Source organism: Dendropsophus ebraccatus, chromosome 10, assembly GCF_027789765.1.
Source record: "Dendropsophus ebraccatus isolate aDenEbr1 chromosome 10, aDenEbr1.pat, whole genome shotgun sequence".
Taxonomy (NCBI): domain Eukaryota; kingdom Metazoa; phylum Chordata; class Amphibia; order Anura; family Hylidae; genus Dendropsophus; species Dendropsophus ebraccatus.
The window spans coordinates 101,639,477-101,665,232 of NC_091463.1; the positions used below are offsets into that span (position 1 = coordinate 101,639,477).

At 47.1% G+C, this 25,756-nt stretch overlaps 1 protein-coding gene across 6 annotated transcripts in view; it reads right to left on the reverse strand.

Moving 5' to 3' along the window:
* The window catches only part of DACH2 (dachshund family transcription factor 2), a 311,864-nt gene that overhangs the window by 7,483 nt on the left and 278,625 nt on the right, over positions 1 to 25,756 (reverse strand). For all 6 annotated transcript variants that reach the window (XM_069985711.1, XM_069985709.1, XM_069985710.1 and 3 more), the window contains 4 exons: positions 8,311 to 8,456; positions 8,011 to 8,158; positions 4,745 to 4,888; positions 3,031 to 3,096 (listed from right to left, as the gene is read on the reverse strand). In XM_069985711.1, coding sequence (XP_069841812.1) covers positions 3,031 to 3,096; positions 4,745 to 4,888; positions 8,011 to 8,158; positions 8,311 to 8,456 — 504 coding nt within the window. The remainder of the gene's footprint in view (positions 1 to 3,030; positions 3,097 to 4,744; positions 4,889 to 8,010; positions 8,159 to 8,310; positions 8,457 to 25,756) is intronic.

Below are 25,756 nucleotides of genomic sequence, written 5' to 3' on the forward strand. Positions count from 1 at the left end.
TATATCTATATCCCATGATAAGCAGCCTGGATACAAGGTGTCTGCTCTAAACGCCATGTCCTGTAGCGACACACAACAATCTTCCTGAGCACAGAGACATCAGATGTAAGCCACCGCAGACTGGAATCACACAATGTACTCAATAATTCACCAGTTTGAGCTTTGGTGGAGATGCTGACTGGCAGAACACGATCTCCAGGCTGACAACTCTCCGGAGCAGCGTGCACTTACACTTACAAATTATTCCATTATGTGCAGAAGATGTAGAGGCAGCGTTATACATGTTCCTAACACAGACTCAATTATACTGCGCCGATCCCGTATCATCAGAACATGGCTGAGGACAAGGTGCGTTGTCTACGTATCGTAACCGTTCTGTACAAACGGCTACAAAAACGGGATTATTATACATAAAAGTTTTGCTGTTGATTCTATAAGACTTTACCTATGTAGCCCCCGGGGCATTATCCTGCCGACCATTGCCATTAGGGGGTCCCCCGGAGTGCATAATGGTGTATAATGATGCCAGGACACAAGGTCTCCAGCAGACCTTCAGCAGTCTCCACAAGGTCTCCAGCAGGTCCACCCTTTTCTAATTCAAATCAACGGAGAGGGCCAGATTGGCACTATGTGGGTGGGGCAGTGCTCCTAGTGGTGTTACCGGCCCGTGGGGCACACGACTAACTGCACCGGAACGGCACCAAGGAGGAAGATGTAAGACATACTGTACCTTCCTCCTCGGCGTCTCCTGTGCAATAGGGCCACATCAGCAGGTTAGTTCCCCTTTAACACGCTGGGAGGAGTTTCGCTCATCATCGCCTCTATGTTTTTACACTTTATATCTGATGCAGATTGCACCAATAAAACAAAACCAAAACTTAACTAAAGGTATAACGGGCGAGGAAAGAAAGGAAGGAAATTCTCGCCGCGGTCGTAAAAGGAAGTTATTTTGTGTTCAGCAGTTCACGTTACTGCTGTTCATACTAATTAATTAAAGGAGCTGTTCCACTAATGTGCAAACAGGGAATCGCAGGAACTGAACAGGCTTTTAGGTCTCCGCAAGAAGTTCAGTCAATCCGGGCGCGAGCAATCAAATGTAATGAATTCACTTGTCAGTGCTAAGCTTGCAAAAACGCCGAAGTTTGACTGGGGAGTAAAAGGTTTATAATTAGATTTCCAATAGGATAATAACTAAATGGCAGCGAGCAGTAAAAAGAAAATATTACGCTCCGGCTAATGGCTGCCGCTCGCTTTCTTTAGACTTGTAGAAGATCCTCTAATTTAATTTGCTTTTACCAGCAAAAAAAAGGAAAAAAATTTCCTTTACTGCGCCGCTTCTTCGATTGTGCTTCAATGTCATTTACGAAATTCATTGATTTGGGTGGTGGAGGCCGCGACGACCGGTGTTTACATGAAACTGTGGGCGATAGGACGAATAAGGTGACTGTCAGGAGCGGAGGGCGCTGCCAGCTATAACCACTTCCATCACCTAATGTTGCACATGACTTACTGTAATTGGCTTGAAGACTGTAGAAAAAACTTGTCCTGACCCACTCTGCATCACTGCAAGTTGTCATAATATAAATCTATTCCTCATGGGTGGAGCTTAGTTGCCACATGACTTCATGTAAGGAAGGTCATATCACAACTAATCTCCACCCAGGAGGGGAAGATCTGCTGTTAGAGACTGCCAGTCAGGATAACCAGTCTGGAAAGGTTTACATCATTGCCAACTGTCCTTTTTAAATGTTGTTCCTCCTGGGCGGAGCTTAGCTGTCACATGACTGTGGGCCTCATAACCTATGGAGAAAAAACGGTCTAATATTAGGAGAACTGAGTCTCATAACATTAAATCTGTTTTCTCTCCATAATTAAGATTATAATTAAGGCTCACAGTCACGTGACAAACAAGCTCCGCCCATGAGGGACGATTTATACATGAACATAGGTCAGTGTTGCATAAAGGGAATTTTTTCCTACAATTTTAAGCCAATCACAACAGATCATCTATGGTATTACGTGATGAACCCGAGGCTTCCATTAATCTAAACAGTATGGGCTTCCCTGTAGTCACTGTTACAATATGGTTTCTACAGTGTAGCAGCTGGGGCTGCTGAAATCCCCCTCACGCTTAATGTTGTCAGACTCCATATTCTGATGTTATACTATTTTTTTCTCTATAGATGTTATAGGACTACAGTCATGTGAACACTAAGCTCTGCCCACGAGGAGTATATTTATTAAAGGTTAAATATTCATTATGGGATACAACTAAGCCTGACTGTGTTGGCAGAGCGTTTCTTCTAGTCACAGGACTTCTTCTGATCTGTCAGACAATATTTGCCCTCTACAGGGGTAACAGGCTGGTGCCCTAGAATCTGCACCATATTGGAGGAATATTCCTGTCCTATCGCTTGATCTTGCTGCCCCAGACCTCCATTATTCTGCTTGAGGACATACAAACTGTATATTGCAACACAGTAACTGCTTAGCCATTAGTGCTGCAATATACTGATCCCTACTGTGTACGTTCTATCAGTATGGTTTATGTTGTACTTTCACTGTCTCTTTATTCTGTAGTGTTAGCTTCTAGTCCCTATGGACACGGCTGACTATATTACAAATGTCTTTGTTAGTGTACTGTCCCTTTAAGTGTGACTGAACGATGATGCGATCAGATCCCCATGTTGACGCTCTGGGGTACAATTAACATCTTTACATTCACACATTTCACTTGTGAACAATCGCTCCCCGTCCACTCTCACAAATCCTCTTTTTATGCAAAAGGTCAAATAAAAAAAGAAAACAACAATAATAATGACACAATGTGACACGGAGCGGCCGCATGTGACCCGGGCGGCTGAGCCGCAATCTCCGGCAGAGCAGTAAATTACTGAGCTTCTGCTGAGCTGAAGACACAGAGCAATAAAAGAGACCGTGACAAGTTCAATTCCAGGGGTTTAAGGCAGAGCGCGTCTAATCCTGCGCCGCGGCATGCACAGGGGGGAACGGCGCACGCTCATCTCTTACCTTGCATGGGCGGGCTGTCGTGCTGCGAGCCGTTGTGCTCTGTTTCCATTTCGGGGATACAAGCGTCTGAAAGACAAAGGTAATAAAGTCACTTTACAGCGCCAGGACCCCTGTACTAAAACCAAGCCTGACCTAATACTTCTCACAGCTGGGGGTTTGTTACACTTGTATCAGGACTCTACAATCCTCTGAGTGTTGTACAAATTGCTACACTTAGTCAGTGCAGCTAAAGTGCATCAGACTATAAGGAGGGCAGAGAGGATGCGGTGTCTGCACTGATACATTGTAACAAACACTCAGTCCCTAAATGTAAAGGAACTTAAATACAAAGTATCTTAGAAAGAAGCAGAACGTCTTATTGTACAAATATTAATTATAGGAAAGAAGAAAAAATACTCAGTGGGCGATTTATGAATACAGAAAACAGGTGTAGCGGAGATGAGCTTGTCACTATACACTGTGAAAACTCACCAGCAGTCCTATGTAACACTGATATCCACTACATTATCTGTACTCAGAGATGTCATCTGCAGTCCTATGTAACACCACAGATAACACAGTGATATCTCTCTGAGTACAGATAATGTAGTAGATGTCACCTGCAGTCCTATGTAACAGCACAGATAACAGTGATATCTCTGAGTACAGATAATGTAGATGTCACCTGCAGTCCTATGTAACATCACAGATAACACAGTGATATCTCTGAGTACAGATAATGTAGTAGTCATCTGCAGTCCCATGTAACACCACAGATAACACAGTGATATCTCTGAGTACAGATAATGTAGTAGATGTCACCTGCAGTCCTATGTAACACCACAGATAACACAGGGATATTTCTGAGTACAGATAATGTAGTAGATGTCACCTGCAGTCCTATGTACCATCACACATAACACAGTGATATCTCTGAGTACAGATAATGTAGTAGATGTCACCTGCAGTCCTATGTACCATCACACATAACACATGATTTCACTGTTAATTGTGCTGGGTGACCAGGTACACTCTACTTTACTGTTCCACCTGCTCCTTGTTACTTGCAATTAAGTTCTGACCATTCTTGTTCCAGTGCACCCCCCAACCCCCGGTACACTGCCCTCCCACCTCCTATCCCCCGACACACTGTCCCCCATCCCCTAAGTACAAATCCCCCCCACCTCCTCCCTCCTGGTACACTGTCCCTCCCCCTCAGTACACTGTCGCCCCCCCCACCTCCTCCCCCCCAGTACAATACCCCCCCATCTCCTCCCCCCAGTACAATGCCCCCCCTCACCTCCTCCCCCCAGTACAATGCCCCCCCCCCTCACCACCTCCCCCCCCCCCTGTACAATACCCCCCCACCTCCCCCCAGTACAATACCCCCCCACCTCCCCCCAGTACACTTCCCCCCCTCCTCCCCCCCAGTACAATGCCCCCCCATCTCCTCCCCACAGCACACTTGCCCCTCCCCCCCCAGTACAATGCCCCCCCATCTCCTCCCCCCAGTACACTGCCCCTCCCCCCCCAGTACAATGCCCCCCCAACTCCTCCCCCCAGCACACTGCCCCCCTCACCTCCTCCCCCCAGTACACTGCCCCCCCCCATCTTCTCCCCCCAGTACACTGCCCCCCCCCCCCCCATCTTCTCCCCCCAGTACACTGCCCCCCACCTGGGCTCCTGATTTATTCCTTAGTCTGGTGTCAGCCACATACAGCTGAGGTGTCGTTACCGTTCAGCATCCGGAGGCCGTCTCCCGTCGTAGCTTGTTTAAGTGCCTGCTCTACTTGTTCTCGTCGTTTCGACTCGAATTCCAGGGCTTCTTGTAATTTTCTTTTTGCCTTTTTCTCTTTTTTCAAGCGCTTCTGAATTGTCGCTGTAAGACAGAAGAATTGTCGGCGTTACGGTCATCGTGGCTCTCGGAGGAATATTCTCCCAGAATAGGAGCTTTATTGCTCTGCGAGTCAGACACCCGCGTTTCAGCTACAAAAGCCTCCACTCGTTTTGCTGCGAGCGTCGACGATAATCACTTTCTCCAGGTAATAGCTGCAGGATATCGAGGTTGTGACTATAATCCATTTAAAATTTACTGCTCCTGGTATAATGCGCTGGAAATGACTCCGAGCCGCTGACTAAATAGATACAGTAAAACCCGGCTGCCGCCACCGCCGTGCTCCGCCATACCCGCTGGAAGTGCGTACAGTACGGGAAATTGTGTTTATCCAAAATCTGCTGCTTTCCAGGCGACACCTGTGAACCTGCGCAATTATCTGTAACAATGTATCCCTCCAAGCCACCCGCTCCAGCCATGAGGACCCCCGGGGGGCACACAACAGAGATATCATATATATCCAACTATCAGTGTGCTCCAGCCGATGGAAAAACTACTACTCCCAGCATCTCCTGACAACAAAGTCTGATATTTCCCAACCTGTGAGCCTTCAGCTGCTGCAAAACTACTACTCCCAGCATGTCCTGACAAGCAAATCCATCTACACCAGCCTTCCCTAACCTGGGGCTCTTCAGTGATTGCACAACTACTACTCCCAGCATCTCCTGATAATGAAACCTCTCCACAACCTATGAGTCTCCCAGATGTTGCAATACTACAGGATGACCTGACAACCAAATCTTCTACAGCAGTGTTCCCCAAACTACAACTCCCACCATCCCAACAACCATGTAGAATAGTGTTCTCCAACCTACGATTTTCCATATTTGCAAAACTACAACTCCCAGCTTGCCTGGACAACAAAAGCCAGGGTTTCCGGGTATTCTCTGTATGGGGGGGGGGGGGTGTCCAGGTATTCTCTATTCTCTCAATCCGGCCAGGGGGGTGCAAGTATTCCCTTTATCCGGGTGGGGGGTGTGAGGGTATTCTCTGTATCCAGCTAGGGGGTGAGGGTATTTTATGTATCCGGCTGGGTGGGTGCGTGGGGCTATTCTCTGTATCTGGCTGGGGTGGTGGTGGGGAGGTGCGGGTATTCTCTGTATCCAGGCGCTGGTCTGGGTATAAATATGTTTCTGGCGATGAGTAAGTGCGTGTAATTAAGACTAATGTTCTGTTGATGAAATCCACGCTCGCCGCTGCCGCCATATTTCACTGCGCTCCCTTTACTACACATCGATGATATATACGAATGGAAGGAAATGAGACTTTATATCTTGATCATGTTCCCAGGCCGAACGGAGACGAATGAAACTATTTAAATCCTCTTAATTTTCAGAAAAAAAAATATGGAGAGAAGGAAAGGAGTCTGTAAATTCTGTCACTTTATGAATCACTGCGAACAGACACAGAGGCGAGGAAACCGCGGGACGATCGCAAAGAGACTGTCCAGAAATAAGAGATCCTACTCGTATATGTACAAGGTGGCTGATGTAACCCACAGATGGGGCACTAACGGCCCTATTACACCAAGCCATTATCGGCCGGTAACCGCTTAGTGTCATAGCTAGTGTTAAACGGCAACAATCAGCCGACATGCACAATGGCAGCTGATCCATGTCATTCAACCTGATCCACGCTCTTACCCGCTCACTGTGGGTACATAAGCACAGACAGCGAGCAGGGAACGAGGAGCAAGCGACTACAGGTCTGACAGCTCGGCGCTCGCTCCTCCAGATTGGCTTGTGTAATGCGACCCTAACAATCCCATATGGGGCCATAACTCACAACTACTTACACATCCAGTATATAATATAGGAAAAGCCCCCGGTGCTGTGATCCCATGTGGAGGGTGAAGTTCAGTATAACGTCACCATTATCTCAACAGGGAATAACTGGAGCCGTGTCCTTATAGCATCTGCCAAATAGTTTGGTATTTATAGGGATCCTGCCCTGGAGCTGTCAGGGTCTGTATATTGGGGGTCCCTGGGGTGCAGTGCTGAGCTGTCAGGACTGTAGGGGCCAGCATATTGGGGTCTGTTAGGACTGTAGGGGTCAGTGTATTGGGGTCTGTCAGGGCTGTAGGAGTCAGTGTACTGGGGGTCTGACAGGGCTGTAGGGGCCAGTGTATTGGGGTCTGTCAGGGCTGTAGGGGCCAGCGTATTGGGGTCTGTAGGGGTCAGTGTAGTGGTGTCTGTCAGGGCTGTAGGGGTCAGTCAGGGCTGTGGGGGTCGGTGTGCTGGGGGTCTACCAGGGCTGTAGGGGTCAGTGTACTGGGGGTCAGTGTATTGGGGTCTGTCAGGGCTGTGGGGGTCAGTGTACTGGGGGTCTGACAGTGCTGTACGGGTCAGTGTACTGGGGGTCTGACAGGGCTGTAGGGGTCAGTATAGTGGGGGTCTGACAGGGCTGTAGGGGCCAGTGTACTGGGGTCTGTCAGGGCTGTAGGGGTCAGTGTAGTTGGGGTCTGACAGGGCTGTAGGGGTCAGTATAGTGGGGGTCTGACAGGGCTGTAGGGGCCAGTGTACTGGGGTCTGTCAGGGCTGTAGGGGTCAGTGTAGTGGGGTCAGTCAGGGCTGTTGGGGTCAGTGTACTGGGGGTCTGACAGGGCTGTAGGGGTCGGTGTACTGGGGGTCTGTCAGGGCTGTAGGGGTCAGTGTATTGAGGTCAGTCAGGGCTGTAGGGGTCGGTGTACTGGGGGTCTGACAGGGCTGTAGGGGTCAGTGTAGTGGGGTCTGACAGGGCTGTAGGGGTCAGTGTACTGGGGGTCTGACAGGGCTGTAGGGGTCGGTGTACTGGGGGTCTGTAAGGGCTGTAGGGGGTCAGTGTATTGAGGTCAGTCAGGGCTGTAGGGGTCGGTGTACTGGGGGTCTGACAGGGCTGTAGGGGTCAGTGTAGTGGGGTCTGTCAGGGCTGTAGGGGTCAGTGTATTGCAGTCTGTCAGGGCTGTAGGGGTCAGTGTAGTGGGGTCTGTCAGGGCTGTAGGGGTCAGTGTACTGGGGGTCTGACAGGGCTGTAGGGGTCGGTGTACTGGGGGTCTGACAGGGCTGTAGGGGTCAGTGTATTGGGGTCTGTCAGGGCTGTAGGGGGTTGGTGTAGTGGGGGTCCCTCACCTCGACTCTGTAGCTCGGCCGTCAGCTGCCTCTCCAGGTTCTCCCTCATTTCTCTCTCCCGGCACAGCTCCATCTTTAACTCTTTCTTTTCCTGCTGGATCTGCTTTTCTTGTACTCTGGCGTTGTCCACAGCGACTTTTAGAAGGCCCTAAAGGAGAAGGAGCAGAGTGTAAAGCTCACACACAGCTGAGGGTCTGTTACAGCTGTATTTCTGCATCCACGTTGCATCTGCCAGTCCCGGCTAGGGATTCCATGGCTTTATCATAGACCCCAGCCATGATGTCTCCCTAGAAGAGATACCTGAATATTGGTGAGAAGCGTTTCTACAGATGACAGCCCGTCTGCAAAAAGAAATGGCGCTGGGAATCCGGGAGGTAAGGTCTGTCCGGCCAGCTGAACTTTATCCAAAGTGGGTTTTATGATGGGGATGGCGATTTGGATGTCATCTGCAATAACAAACAAGAAGGAAGGAAGGTAGGCCATTAGAAAGGGCAGGTACACAAGAGGAGATGAGAGGCCCATGTCATTTAAATAAAACTTCAGAAAAACAGACAAACAACTCGGGTCGCTCTTTAGGGGGCGCTGTGTCATCTGGGACCCACATGTCATAGGGGCAGCTCAAGGCAAATGCTCTGACTGATCACAAGGAGGGGCACAGGGACACTGCTGTGACTGATCACGGCGGGGTGGGGGGGTATGGGGGGGACTGAGTGGGTTAAGTTAAAGGTTTTGGAAATTAATTCCACACCATCAAGGTCTCTGCTTGCTGTCAGTGAATAGAAACATTCTTGTTCCCACCCACAGGATAAAAATCTGAGAGTCCTTCTCAGATGTGGCGGCGAGATGGTTCGGGGGGGGGGGGGGGGGGGGGGGAGGAATTCAGGGGAGGGTGGACAGGTAAGAACAGGATATTTATTTTGTTCTTCACCAGGTCCGCAACATATCCAAAGTTTTAAAGGGCCAGATAACCACTAACACCAACAGCAAAAACCTGTCCTGAGCAGATAGTTTGTTACAATGTATCAGTGTGGAGACCAGGCTGCTCACAGAGCATTGTCTAAGCTAATGTATGTAAATGTTTAATCTGAACTAGACAAGACCCATGAGCCGCATCTTCTATGTCCATATGGACCACCTAGGTGCCTACACTCATATGCCCCCTGGGGAAGCTATGAATGCAGAGCAGAAAGCATGGGGTTGGTATATGGGGTTAGTATACATACACCATGTTTTCTTGCTTGTTATGGGACCATTTGAGGACTTATTCATTATTGCTGTATCTTACATGAACTGTGTGTTGCCCTGGGTGTATAAGGTGACCCTGCTTATTGGAGGGGCTCACCCGGTGGATCATTTGTATTAGATCTGTTGGCCTATTTTATTTTTCTATTCTTTAAATAAAGATGATGTAATATTTATTATTAATAACTTTTATCGTCTGCATCTCTACATATAGTGCGGTCGCTCGTCTTTCTTTGCTCTACACAGACTCAATACCTAGGCTGCGCTCGCCATAGCTTTTACTACAACATAATGTGACACTTGTAGCAGAACCCTCCAGCGTTGTGTGGCAGAATCTCCGGCAAATCTGCACCAAGTCATCTGGATTCTGGGGATGAATATACTGATATCTGTAGCTGTGATATGTATCGCACACCCTGCACATGTATACATCTATTACACATATCGATTTCTCCACTGAAGTCCATGGAGAAAATGGTAAATAAATCTGCACTGCAGGTCAATTTCTGTAGAGATTTTGTGCATATTTTCTCCCCATTTACAAACAAAAGGGAAGCGTTTATAGGGAAAATATGAATATTCTTTGTTTATTGTTTTAAAATATATAAAAAACACACACTTAGGTGGGCACCAACATTGGGGTCTGTGTGATGTCACATGAAAAGAATTTGTTACAAGAAGGGCATTTATGACCACACAAATGCAAAAAAAAAAATGGGATCCCAGGACACCCCCAAATGAATAAATCTAGTATAGTGATGTTGCCATCATAATATGTTCCCCCCTACACATGGAATAAAAATCAATAAGTATATATACAGTTAAAGTGCAAGTACTAAAACTATGTAACAGGGCTCAAATGGTTAATACAACCAATAGGTAGTAACATAAGGGGGAAAAAATGCCCAAAAAGCATGCAGCGTCACAAGGACAGGGGGGCTGACAGTACGGCACCAGTACGCCTATCTCACAACCCCTGCCACAAACCTGTAAACCAGCATTGAAGGGGCTCGGGTCCACGACCCAACGCACGTTTCGCTACAATAGCTTCTTCCAGGGAATTTTCTCCCCAATGCAGTTGAGACTTTGGAAATTTCATCTAGTTTTCTGCATAATTGTTTTGAATTTCTATGCAGGAAATCTGCTCCAACCCAGCCACATTTGGCCCCTTCCTAGACTGCGAAGAGTATGAAGTCCCATTGAACCAGAGACCCCAATGTACCCATAGCTGGGCCCTCAACCTCCCTACAGACCCATAGCCATGACCGCCGACTATCCCATAGCCATGCCCCCGGGGCTCCCTACAGCGCATAGTCATACCCTCCACTCCCTACAGCCCATAGCCGTACCTCCGGACTCCCTACAGACCCATAGCCGTACCCTCGACTCCCTACAGACCAATCTGTAAACACTCTGGCCCAGGTCTACTTAGAAAAAAGAAAAAAAATTGTTATAATTTGATAAGTGTCCAATTTCCCAGTCTGATTCATTGTGGCGCATAAACTATGCTGAAATAATGTTTCGGATACTATTTTAAGTGAGCGGTTTTCAGAGGAGCGGCACAGTAAAACACATCCCGGCGATCCATCTGGCACATAAAGAAAGGTTATGGAGGAAATTTCAGCTGCAATTGCTTTTTGGGAAGTCGTCCTCCGGATATACGGGCTCCGAGCACCTGACACATTTGTTTGGGGAGGCGATGGCGCTATTGCTCCTTATGGTTCCATTTCTTAGACGCCCGTCATATTAATTCCAAGATTTACAATTAGACTCCAGCAGAATGACATTTTTTTTTTTATCATTCCCTGGGGGAGGGGGGGGAGAATCTGTGAACGCGGGCGGTGGCGTGATGAGATGGCGGGACCGCGGCCGTCGCCGTGCTTGGAGGGGCAGACACATTCCTCAGGCACTGGAGAGACAGCGCAGATCTCCATTATGTTCTCAGGGAGACGGCTGCTGACAGGGAACACGACTCGTCTATCCCGGCGGCTTGTGTTCGCCTTGTATTTATTCCCCATCGGTATAAGGGCGGGTATTTATCACAGGCGGCGCACGTATTAAACCCACCATCTCCTGAATTATCTCCCAAGATTAAGACCTGGCAGCGTCCTCTATATCTGCCATTTAGTGCTGTTCTGGCGCTCGTGTATCAGGGACGCAACGTTACAACGTGTCTTTATTGCGCTATATATATATTAAGCGCTGACAAATGCTCTTAATATGGGAGTCTGACGGCCGCACTTACTCTGCGCTCTTCTCCCTCTGTTTACTGATTTGAGGACAAGACCACATATTACAATGTATCTGGAGTTTTAGAGCTAAGAAGTTCTGCAGCAGCTACACTGTCCTCATTATCAGTGCGTGTCTGGAGCTACAACCCCCAGACATTATTATAGTCTATCTTGGGGGTCTCAGCGGCAGGATGACCCCTGACGTGTTCCAGTACAATGGTCTGAAGTCTCTCTATGGGTTTTATGTCACATACACACAAAGCTTTATATTTCAATTCCTCTCAATTTTTCAGGGCCTCTGCTTGCTGTCAGGTAAGGAAAACACCCAGTGTTTTATATCTGGTTGTTAAAGAGCCTAAAAGACTAAACACTTCTCCCAGCTGAGGGTAACAATTCTATCCATGTATCGGAAGAATACAATGTACACACATCTGTTTCTGATAGGTTGTTGCATTGTATCAGTCGGAGTCCAGGTGGTTTACAATGTTTCCCTACCTGTGGGGTCTCACAATATGTCCTGATTACAGACCCATAGGATGAGACCATAACTATATATCAGGGGTCTGCAGTCTGTTGCTCTCCAACTGTTGCAAAACAACTACTCCCAGCATGCCCTGACTGCGGCCATATATACATTGTAACAAATATTCAGCTGTGAGGAGTATTAGATCAGAGCAGATATTCTCTTAATGTGTACAAAAATGTTACCATTCACTGACAGCAATCAGAAGTACATCCCTAGCTCCTTCAGGATGCTAAATAATTATTCTGTCCATGTCCGGAACTGTCCGGAGCAGGAGAGGTTTTCTATGGGGATTTGCTATAAATTATAAATCTATATAACGTTCTGAAACCAGTTGATTTCAAAGAAAAATTTTTTGCAGGAGTTTCCGTTTAATCCATATTCTTCATGTTGTTGTAGCCTGCATGTTTCCATGTATCCAGACTTTATTTCACCATTTTCAGGACCTCTGCTTGCAGTCTATGAATTGTTTCCACACTTGCAGCTCCCCGGCTATTCTAGGACCCTGACCTGGAGTCTAAACACCCAATGTGAGTCTGTGTCGCTGACGACCGTGCCCAATTCTTTTGCACAATGCCATTTTGCATTTCGTCGGTCTTTACAAGGTTTAAAAAAAAAAAAAAAAAAACTGGATAAATTTGCAAGAACACCAAACCTGTCCTCCGCCTACATCCCATGGACTGAGCCGGTGAGCGAGAACCCTCTGCCCATCCTGACCGCCGCTCGCTTCCCGGTACATTCCGCCTCTGGAATCGACTATTGATAGCTCGGAGGAGCGTCACACCGCCTCGGCTCCAGTGTTTCCATGCACTAAAATTGAAGTTTCAACATAACATTACTCTCCGTTAAAAAGAGAGACACGGCGAAATTAGGTGCTGGCGGCTGCGGCGAGGATCAAATGCAAAAAGTCTCATATTTCACGGCTGCGAGTCAGGAGCTGGAAAATAAATAGAAAAATAAGAGGTGTACGGGCAATGATTCATTTTGATAATCTGGCCCAAGAGAGACGTCCGCAGATCCGAGCATCCAGAGAAAGACAAATAGGACGCAGAGGGCGGGAATCAGGATGACAGTGCAGCAGAGGTCACATCGATTTCTAACAGCGTTTTTGCACAGATGAGATAACCCTGGACTCCATTGCGCCCATTGTTCATATCCTACCTGTCCCCCGAGCCATAAATTTCTTGCTCCAAGACGGAAAAAAAGGAGCAGTAAAAAAGAAGGATTCTACTTATGACTCCTTATGATTAAGTTTTTGTGCTAACCAAACATGTCCTGCCGACCAAGGTCACGGTGCGCGCTCCGCTCCCGTAATGGCCGCTGAGGAGCGGATTATGTTACAGAGTGTCAGGGAGGAGCGGCTCCGGCCCATACATCACCTTTGTTTCTGATTGGAATTGTGTGCTGCGAAACCTCAAGTAGAAAAGTGTAAGTGATCATCTGTGATGGCTGAGAACGGTGCTTTACTGAGGAAGCCGATCAAGCAGCAGGGTGAGAACTGAGTGCTGTGCGGCTGCGAGGCCTGGGCCTTCACCTCCAGGGACTTCTGCTTTTAAGGGTCTGTTAAGATGTCCAATATTTTAATGAATTTTTAAAGGAGTACTCCTGCAACTTTTTTATATTTTAAAACAACTGGTGTCAGAAAACAACTGGTGTCACCACTTCCTGCAGGACATACAGCAGCTGATAAGTACTGGAAGACTGGAGATTTTTATACAGAAGTAAATTACAAATCTATATAACTTTCTGGAACCAGTTGATGTGAAAGAAAAGGATTTTCTCCAGAGTAAAGTTGAGGCCAACCTGTTACTGCAAAGAACTCCCAGCAATGCCGTTTTAGCTGTTGCAAAACTACAACTCCCATCATGTACTGACAAACTTATTTTAAAGCTTTATTCCTGGACCTGTGGGTCTCTTCCTTGTTCGCGCCTCGAGACAATCTCGTCTGCTCTCATCTGGTTTCACTTCTCTCTTAGTATTGAGACCCTGGTCTGATGCTCCATCAGCCTCGGCTTAGTACTGTCCGCCATCTTTGTAGTCACCCTTGGCTCTGCTCCTCATCACCAGCCATATCTTTAGATACCGTTCTGTAATGTGTACTGTATAATGCACTCAGAATGGTCAGTCTTTGTTCTACTATTTGCTTTAGTTTTTTCTGCTGTATATTCCATAATTATACCCTCTTCTTGTTGCCCCTGTTTATGAGGAGGCAGTCACTTCCACTCCTCTGGACGGCACAGACAATGCCCTTTACACGTGTCGCCCAGGATTAGCTGCGTCTCCCCACAATCCTTCTCCATTCTTAGCAGAAGTATTTCCCTGCTCTGGATTCTCGTGTGACTTTCTTGTCTGTGTCATTTGGAGAACACAGTCCGTCCTAAAATCTGAAAACCTATTAAGTGTGAATGATGAGGCCTCCGAGCGGCCGGCAGAGCGAGGGTTATAAAGTGGAGTGCTTGGTTTTATGACAAATTCAATACCGCAGGGCCAAGCAGAGATGGAACGTCAAAGCCCTATCAATAACATTACGCCTCCTAATACTGGTGGACAAACAATGGCATGCCACACAGTGACAGCATGCACCGATACAATGTGTCACTGAGAACACACCGGAACCATCACACCGATACAATAGGTCACTGAGAACACACCGGAACCATCACACCGATACAATAGGTCACTGAGAACACACCGGAACAATCACACCGATACAATGTGTCACTGAGAACACACCGGAACCATCACACCGATACAATGTGTCACTGAGAACACACCGGAACCATCACACCGATACAATATGTCACTGAGAACACACCGGAACCATCACACCGATACAATGTGTCACTGAGAACACACCGGAACCATCACACCAACACAATGTGTCACTAAGAACACACCGGAACCATCACACCGATACAATGTGTCACTGAGAACACACCAGAACCATCACACCAACACAATGTGTCACTGAGAACACACCAGAACCATCACACCGATACAATGTGTCACTGAGAACACACCGGAACCATCACACCGATACAATGTGTCACTGAGAACACACCGGAACCATCACACCGATACAATGTGTCACTGAGATCACACCGATACAATGTGTCACTGAGAACACACCGGAACCATCACACCGATACAATGTGTCACTGAGAACACACCGGAACCATCACACCGATACAATGTGTCACTGAGAACACACCGGAACCATCACACCGATACAATGTGTCACTGAGAACACACCGGAACCATCACACCGATACAATGTGTCACTGAGAACACACCGGAACCATCACACCGATACAATGTGTCACTGAGAACACACCGGAACCATCACACCGATACAATGTGTCACTGAGAACACACCGGAACCATCACACCGATACAATGTATAATGATCCAGATTTAAGAAGATGTCTGAGGAAAAAAATCGGACACATTTTTGTCTCAGATCGCAACCAATCAGAGCAGATGTTGAGAAATGAAAGCTGAGCTATGATTGGTCAAGTTTTTTTATTCTGGGTAAGTTCTGCTCCCCAAACAAGTTCTTTAAAAAGCAAACCTACAGTAATTCCTCAGCAATTTAGACACGGCGACTGAAATGCTGCAGGTTTAAGATACACAGCTGTGAAGGGGTTAATGTGACAATAGACGCTTAGTGTCCTTAATAGTAAAGCCCCCTCTCTCTGTTATCAGCCGCTTGGCTCGAGGCCTCCTTGTATTTTACTGCCTGATTATTTATCCTGTAATCAGTCTGGAAATTATTTGTTACATTTTATCGCCTCCAATAAATAGCGACATTTTCTTGTCACCGTTTTAATGCACAAAGTGGCAGCTGTCCAAACACGGCATCGCGGAGGCTGGGACCCTGCGCCCCGACCACCGACATTATTATGTTTAGAAGGATAACGAAACCAGTTCCGTACTGAATGTAGAGATTTCTGGAGGCGTCACCTTGTTATATAGTTACAGCGCTGATACAGGTTTCAGGCCCCTTTCGAGTTGTCTTTGGGAAGAAAGTTCTCACTCTCCTTTCTCCCTAATATTTACCAACTAGTTAAAGGAGAACTCTGCAGGAACACTGGTGGCGGAGGAGAGCCTCATGTCTCCTCCTAATAATAGTATAATGTACATCAAAACTGTAAGGAAGGGGAAGAATGTTCAGTAGAACTTTTAATCCTTTAAACCTACCCTGATTCTACACATAGTCGTCCCATGGGTGAAGCGATCCTTTTATTTACAGTAGCTCCGCCCACTGGACTCCAGAATAAGCAGAGGTTTAAATGAATAAATGACAAGTTATAAGAGGTATTTTCCCACTCATATACATATCAATCTGCTTGGCTCCTCCGGCTGTATAACATGATATTACAGATTATACTGTATTTTTTAATGTGATGGATGCTTTATTTCAACCCAGCCCCATTCACTTAAACAGAATGGAGCTGCAATACCACACACAACCTGAGGACAGGGGTGGCACTGTTTTTGTTAGAAAGCAGACATGTTTTTCTAATCCTGGATTTTCTTCAGCCTTTGGAAATATGTGACCAACTACTAAGGAGTCCGGATCCTCTCTTCTGTGTTTCCCATTTGCACCATTTGTTATGCTGGCCTGCTATGGCAGCACTGAGAGATGATGCAGATTTGGTGCCAAGAGGGTAGAGGGAAAGCACCTGAATCCATATACTGCTGAAACATTGCCTCAAAGACAGACGATGGTGACACAAAGTATATACACCTGTAACTCACAGCTGCACCACGTACAACCTTCCCTGCACCTTGTCTCGGTGCGTACAAGCGGTAGGGGGGTGGAGGCGCCTTCCAAACAAGTTTGATACAAATATTTATGAACCCATATGGGGCGACAGATGTCTCTGCATACACATTGTAGCGAGGATTTCATTTCCAGCCATAATCCTGGTGCTGTGTCAGCAGCTTTCTCCGCTACTTACGGCGAATAAACCGCGCAAACCAACATTAACGCTTCATTAATATTTATATAAACAGAAGCCATTAACAAAAAGAGGGGAAAAAATCCTTGTAGAAATGTGCGATTGTCAGATCGTCTGTATCAAAGGATTTCAAAAGGGGAATAAAAAAAAAAAAAAAAGCAATCCAATTGCGGATGACGGATTTTCTCGCTCAAGTTGTATAAACGCCGAACATAAACCGGCAGTAAAAAAAAAAATCACAGCCGAGAATGAAGACGGACTTAAAGGGCCGGTGCCAGGAAAGATCACCATTACAGCTCCTACAAGAGGAGAAGTCACCCAATAGGATGGAGAAATAAGCCCCTCCCCCACAAGCCTGACCCATTCTAGAGTCTGGGGGGTGGGCCCACTTCCTCTGACTCCTCAAGTTACACTTGGTCATTGGTAGGATTGCAAGAACAATTTTGGTTTCATAGGGCAAACTACCCCTCTCATTCTGTTCATAGAGCAAAGTTATATTGTCAGCAGTGGGGGACAGCAGGGGGAGAGCGGAGAGGTAAGTATGGGTTATTTCCCTATGTTTGCAGCACAATATCAAACAATTAAAAGTGCCGGATAATTATCCTTTTTTATATAGATTAATGTTACCGACATTGCTATGGCCGGAGCAAGATCAGAATTATAGCTCCTGGACATAACACTACGGGAGCCGCACAGGTACATAACACTACGGGGGCCGCAGAGGTACATAAAACTACGGGGGCTGCACAGGTACATAACGCTACGGGAGCCGCACAGGTACATAACGCTACGGGAGCCGCACAGGTACATAACACTACGGGGGCCGCACAGGTACATAACACTACGGGGGCCGCACAGGTACATAACCCTACAGGGGCCGCACAGGTACATAACACTACGGGAGCCGCAGAGGTACATAAAACTACGGGGGCTGCACAGGTACATAACGCTACGGGAGCCGCACAGGTACATAACGCTACGGGAGCCGCACAGGTACATAACGCTACAGGGGCCGCACAGGTACATAACACTACGGGAGCCGCAGAGGTACATAAAACTACGGGGGCTGCACAGGTACATAACGCTACGGGAGCCGCACAGGTACATAACACTACGGGAGCCGCACAGGTACATAACGCTACGGGAGCCGCACAGGTACATAACGCTACAGGGGCCGCACAGGTACATAACACTACGGGAGCCGCAGAGGTACATAAAACTACGGGGGCTGCACAGGTACATAACGCTACGGGAGCCGCACAGGTACATAACACTACGGGGGCCGCACAGGTACATAACACTACGGGGGCCGCACAGGTACATAACACTACGGGGGCCGCACAGGTACATAACACTACGGGGGCCGCACAGGTACATAACACTACGGGGGCCGCACAGGTACATAACACTACGGGGGCCGCACAGGTACATGACACTAGAGGGGAAGGGGGGGGGGCGCAGATACATAACACTACGTGGGCCGCACAGCTACATAACACTAGGGGGACTGCACAGCTACATAACACTAGGGGGACTGCACAGGTACATAACACAAGGGGGGACGCACAGGCACATAACAATACAGGGGCCGCACAGGTACATATATCTATTAATGCCCAGATATAAAATGCCAGCTCTGCTTTTCCGCTCTGTGGCGACAGCTAAATGCCCCATAGGCCGGGCGCAGTCTCCGGCCCTCAGTAATTATTCCGGCTATATTAAAGGTTAGTTTATAACATTATTGGGCAGGTTATAAAGACCAGCCCTCCCACCCCTGCACACAATCAGGAAATATTATCTCCCCCGCCATCCATTAAAACCAAGTAGTGCAGAAAGTAATGGCGGCCGGCCCCTGCTGGATGGATGTAACATCATCTATAGGAAGCGGCGGTGTCGAGCAGTCGGCAGCACATTATGTCCGACGCGTTTTCATAAAATAGTGCCCCCCTTGTAGAATGAATCCTGAGCGAGTGTGGGTCCCGCTGGCGCGGTGAGCGCCTCCTCTGTGAACAGCGGTACAGCGGTGAAATAGATCTATATTTTTAGCAATATTCTCTCTGCGTCCTCACAGATAGAAGGCGCGGCGTCTGGGGAGCAGTAAAGCTGCTGGGAAGGAGATTTCTCTCTGCTATTTTACTACTCTGAAAATTCAATCACTACGAAAATGTTTCGCTGTAAATATCTGGTGAGAGGGGAACAAAGCGACGTCTGCGGCACCACCTGCTTCACTCACACTGAGAAACGCTGCTCACATGGAGCGAGGAACAGACGCACCAACATAACCAGCTCCGATTATTACCAGAGATATTCTACAGCACCCAGTCAGCTCTGCTACATCACAGCATATAGTGACTGCACAATGTGTTATCCGTGGTGTTACATAGGACTGCAGGTGACATATACCACATTATCTGTCCTCAGAGATATCACTGTGTTATCTGTGCTGTTACATAGGACTGCAGGTGACTACTACATTATCTGTACCCAGAGATATCACTGTGTTATCTGTGCTGTTACATAGGACTGCAGGTGATATCTACTACATTATCTGTCCTCAGAGATATCACTGTGTTATCTGTGGTGTTACATAGGACTGCAGGCGACATCTACTACATTATCTGTCCTCAGAGATATCACTGTGTTATCTGTGGTGTTACATAGGACTGCAGGTGACAGCTACTACATTATCTGTACTCAGAGATATCACTGTGTTATCTGTGCTGTTACATAGGACTGCAGGTGACTACTACATTATCTGTACCCAGAGATATCACTGTGTTATCTGTGCTGTTACATAGGACTGCAGGTGATATCTACTACATTATCTGTACTCAGAGATATCACTGTGTTATCTGTGCTGTTACATAGGACTGCAGGTGATATCTACTACATTATCTGTACTCAGAGATATCACTGTGTTATCTGTGCTGTTACATAGAACTGCAGGTGATATCTACTACATTATCTGTCCTCAGAGATATCACTGTGTTATCTGTGGTGTTACATAGGACTGCAGGTGACATCTACTACATTATCTGTCCTCAGAGATATCACTGTGTTATCTGTGGTGTTACATAGGACTGCAGGTGACTACTACATTATCTGTACTCAGAGATATCACTGTTATCTGTGGTGTTACATAGGACTGCAGGGGACATCTACTACATTATCTGTACTCAGAGATATCACTGTTATCTGTGGTGTTACATAGGACTGCAGATGACATCTACCACATTATCTGTCCTCAGAGATATCACTGTGTTATCTGTGCTGTTACATAGGACTGCAGGTGACTACTACATTATCTGTACCCAGAGATATCACTGTGTTATCTGTGGTGTTACATAGGACTGCAGGTGACATCTACTATATTATCTGTACTCAGAGATATCACTGTGTTATCTGTGGTGTTACATAGGACTGCAGGTGACTACTACATTATCTGTACTCAGAGATATCACTGTGTTATCTGTGCTGTTACATAGGACTGCAGGTGACTACTACATTATCTGTACCCAGAGATATCACTGTGTTATCTGTGCTGTTACATAGGACTGCAGGTGATATCTACTACATTATCTGTACTCAGAGATATCACTGTGTTATCTGTGCTGTTACATAGGACTGCAGGTGATATCTACTACATTATCTGTACTCAGAGATATCACTGTGTTATCTGTGCTGTTACATAGGACTGCAGGTGACTACTACATTATCTGTACCCAGAGATATCACTGTGTTATCTGTGGTGTTACATAGGACTGCAGGTGACATCTACTATATTATCTGTACTCAGAGATATCACTGTGTTATCTGTGCTGTTACATAGGACTGCAGGTGACTACTACATTATCTGTACTCAGAGATATCACTGTGTTATCTGTGGTGTTACATAGGACTGCAGGGGACATCTAATACATTATCTGTACTCAGAGATATCACTGTGTTATCTGTGCTGTTACATAGGACTGCAGGTGACTACTACATTATCTGTACTCAGAGATATCACTGTTATCTGTGGTGTTACATAGGACTGCAGGGGACATCTACTACATTATCTGTACTCAGAGATATCACTGTGTTATCTGTGGTGTTACATAGGACTGCAGATGACATCTACCACATTATCTGTCCTCAGAGATATCACTGTGTTATCTGTGCTGTTACATAGGACTGCAGGTGACTACTACATTATCTGTACCCAGAGATATCACTGTGTTATCTGTGGTGTTACATAGGACTGCAGGTGACATCTACTATATTATCTGTACTCAGAGATATCACTGTGTTATCTGTGGTGTTACATAGGACTGCAGGTGACTACTACATTATCTGTACTCAGAGATATCACTGTGTTATCTGTGCTGTTACATAGGACTGCAGGTGACTACTACATTATCTGTACTCAGAGATATCACTGTGTTATCTGTGGTGTTACATAGGACTGCAGGGGACATCTAATACATTATCTGTACTCAGAGATATCACTGTGTTATCTGTGCTGTTACATAGGACTGCAGGGGACATCTAATACATTATCTGTACTCAGAGATATCACTGTGTTATCTGTGGTGTTACATAGGACTGCAGGTGACATCTACTACATTATCTGTACTCAGAGATATCACTGTGTTATCTGTGGTGTTACATAGGACTGCAGGGGACATCTAATACATTATCTGTACTCAGAGATATCACTGTGTTATCTGTGGTGTTACATAAGATCTTCCTGTTAGGATCACACAGTTATCTGCTACCTCCTGCTTGTTCAGTGTCTGCATTTATCTGGCCCTGGTGATTTGCATTCTGGGAGATGTCTCTGTGCAGTCAGATGCTGTAGAATTAAAGCTACTTCTCCTAGAATGCAGTGCAGTGAGCGGGTCGCAGAATCCTAGTGAGCAGGGCAGTGAGTAGCTGTGGGAGTGCAGTCACTATGCTTCGCCATGTTCTGTCCGCACCAGGCGCATCAATCACGATATCAGACAAAGCAATCACCCAGCAAACATTTAAGGTGCTGCCTGTCTGGAGATGCAGCCGAACCTTTTCCGGGGTGAATTACGTCTCTCCTGAACGGCCCCATTAAGGTTCAGCCATTGTTTTCCCAGTAATAAAATGTGTCCTTGTTGCTGTGACCTGCATGGTGGAGTTCGCTGCTCCTCAGGTGCCAAATCAAAGAGCGGCTCTGACTGCAGGAGAACGCAGCGCTTCCCACCAGGACAGAACCTGAGATCAATCCTGTCCCTTGGATTTCTGGTGGATAGTCCCATAGCAGTCAGAGTCTCCACACCAATAATTGACAAGTCAACCCCCCACTTCCAATTTGCATTGGAAAATCTGATTCCAACTTAAAGGGGTATTCCACTCAAACATAAGTTTTCATATGTTGCTGCCCATGGTAACAATTCCTTCCATACATGTTGTTATCTATTCAGTCTCCTTTCCCCAATTCTCAGCTGCTGCTTTCTGCTGAAGACACAAAAATCTGTGTGTGAGCTTTTCTCTGTCTCTGACTTTAGAAACATCAAAGCACCACAGGACTGCTGACTGACGCATTTCATGCCAAAAGGCCCCTCCCTCATCATATACAATGGAAAGTTCTATAACTCTGCTTGCTGTCACTGATCGGGAGGCCTGACAACTCCAACACTCTAAGAAACAAACAGCATTAAAGCCGCAGTAAATGGTCATCTTGACTTAAATATTTATTTAAAAGACAAAAATACAAATCTTTGCTGATTGTCTGGATTCCAGATCTTTTTGTTTGGCGTCTAGAGCTCCTATGCTGAACCTTGTGTCTGTACAGGGTGCAATGGAGTCTGTAGACCCTCTCTGATCACAAGGCTCCATTAGTTGTGCGCCCCCTCCTGGCTATCAGACATCACTTACAGTTCCCCTATTACACAGTAACATGGGGGGCCAACGGCTGGTAATTTTTCGGCATGTCAGACAGTCCAAATACCTGACGACTGAGCATTTCTTGGCCGATCACTCTCCGTGTTCTACAGTATATCGACCTATTTGGCTGATAATCGCCCTGTGTCATACAGTCCTAACACTCGACTGCAGGAGACCAGGAGCTGGATAGAAAAACTGACAGAATTTAATAAATCATAAGAAAAATAGCTTCATGTTTTATTCTGGATTCACTGGAGCAGTAAAAAAAAATATTTTTTAACAGTTTCCACGCCCTTTACCGGAGACTGGTGATTCAGGAATTGCTCAGCCGTCTCGCTGCATGTCTGGGAATTCACCTTTTAAATGTTTCATTAATAAGCTACAAAATTGTAGCCTGAAACCATATTCTACTCAGGATAAAATCTCTGACAAAGCTTCCCACCAGCTACCATCGCGGCCCCGACCTCATCTGTTACAGTGCTGGCCTGACAGCCATCACCCCTAGCGCTTCCCACAACTACCATCTAGTTCTACCATACCGCCAAACCCCATGACTTCCAGCACAGTCCCGGATCTCTATCATTCCCAGGACTACTCCCAATAGCCATCACTTCCAGTGCTATCCCGGATCACTATCATCCCCAGAGCTACTGTACCCTCAAACCCAGACACTTCCAGCACAGCCCCAGATCCCTATCATTACCATCACCACACCAATAACCATCACTTCCAGTGCTATCCCGGATCACTATCATCCCCAGAGCTACTGTACCCTCAAACCCCAACACTTCCATTGCAGCCCCGGATCCCTATCATTACCATCACCACACCAATAACCATCACTTCCAGTGCTACCCCGGATCACTATCATCCCCAAAGCTAGCCCCAACCCCCAGTGCTACCTGCACCTCCACCTATTACTACAGCCCACCCCGTTATCACCCCCTTGCAAGTCATATACAGAGCGACACAAGGGGACTTACGGCATAATACGTAAACCATATATGCAGTATGTGACACAAGGAGAAGTATTCCCCTCTATATAGGATATATAGTGCCCTATAAGACAGTTCTGTGTACCGCCAGACATGCTGCGTCTTATCAAGTGTCTGAAAGTTTAAGTTAAAAATAATAGTAATAAAAGATCCATAAAACAATCTCAGCGTTGCGTTCGGCCTGCGCCATTAACTGGCAGTGAGTGACTTGCTATGGTCCTGAGTGTGGTGGCGTATGAGCCGGACGTGGCGGCCGCAGCCTCCAGAACATTAACAGCGACGTCCAAACTTCATTGTACAGAAAACTTAATGACCAGAACAAAGTATAGAAGAAAAAGGAGAAAAATTCATTATGTCTCCAGATGAAAGAAAACACTACATTACCGCTCATGGGAGGAAGGGAGCCACGCTCTTCTCTGAAAAATCTGACAATTTATCACGTCGGGGGGGATGGAAACTGTCTCTGTTATGTGGGTGACATCTCAGATCAAAGAGAGACAATGATTAATATTAACAGGAACCCACAGAACCCACATACAGCATCCAAAACCGCATCTTCCAGAGCCGGAATCTCCCCAGCATCACGGACTCTGTCAGGTCTCCTGCCCATGCCCGAACCTGATGGAGACAAATGTCTAGGCATCTCCCTCCAGTACTGGTAGTTTGTTACAATGTATCAGTGAGAAATACAGTTTGAACTGTGTGATTCCTATTTGTGTCCTCTCCATTGAGTCTTGCCCCCCCCCCCCCCCAGCTGCTCTGGCGGCTTCCTGCTTCTTGTGACAAGTCGTCTCTGCAGAAACTGCCTGCTCAGCCAATCACTGGCCTCCGTAGTGATCCGCCTCATCACAGGAACCAGGAGGTAGCCGTAACTGCCTGCTCAGCCAATCGCTGGTCTCCAAAGTGACCCGCCTTATCACAGGAACCAGGAGGTAGCAGGAACTGCCTGCTTAGCCAATCGCTGGTCTCTGTAGTGATCAGCCACATCACAGGAACCAGGAGGTAGCCGTAACTGCCTGCTCAGCCAATCGCTGGTCTCCATAGTGACCCGCCTCATCATAGAAACCAGGAGGTAGCAGGAACTGCCTGCTCAGCCAATCGCTGGTCTCTGTAGTGATCAGCCACATCACAGGAACCAGGAGGTAGCAGGAACTGCCTGCTCAGCCAATCGCTGGTCTCCATAGTGATCAACCTCATCACATGAACCAGGAGGTAGCAGGAACTGCCTGCTCAGCCAATCGCTGGTCTCCATAGTGACCAGCCACATGACAGGAACCAGGAGGTAGCAGGAACTGCCTGCTCAGCCAATCGCTGGTCTCCATAGTGATCAACCTCATCACATGAACCAGGAGGTAGCCGTAACTGCCTGCTCAGCCAATCGCTGGTCTCCAAAGTGACCCGCCTTATCACAGGAACCAGGAGGTAGCAGGAACTGCCTGCTTAGCCAATCGCTGGTCTCTGTAGTGATCAGCCACATTACAGGAACCAGGAGGTAGCCGTAACTGCCTGCTCAGCCAATCGCTGGTCTCCATAGTGACCCGCCTCATCACAGAAACCAGGAGGTAGCAGGAACTGCCTGCTCAGCCAATCGCTGGTCTCTGTAGTGATCAGCCACATGACAGGAACCAGGAGTTAGCAGGAACTGCCTGCTCAGCCAATCGCTGGTCTCCATAGTGATCAACCTCATCACATGAACCAGGAGGTAGCAGGAACTGCCTGCTCAGCCAATCGCTGGTCTCCATAGTGATCAACCTCATCACATGAACCAGGAGGTAGCAGGAACTGCCTGCTCAGCCAATCAGTAGTCTCTGCAGTGACCCCCCACATCACAGGAACCAGGAGGAAGGAGGGACCGGAAGGCATCAGAACAGCAGCTGCAGGGGATCAGGATGGGGG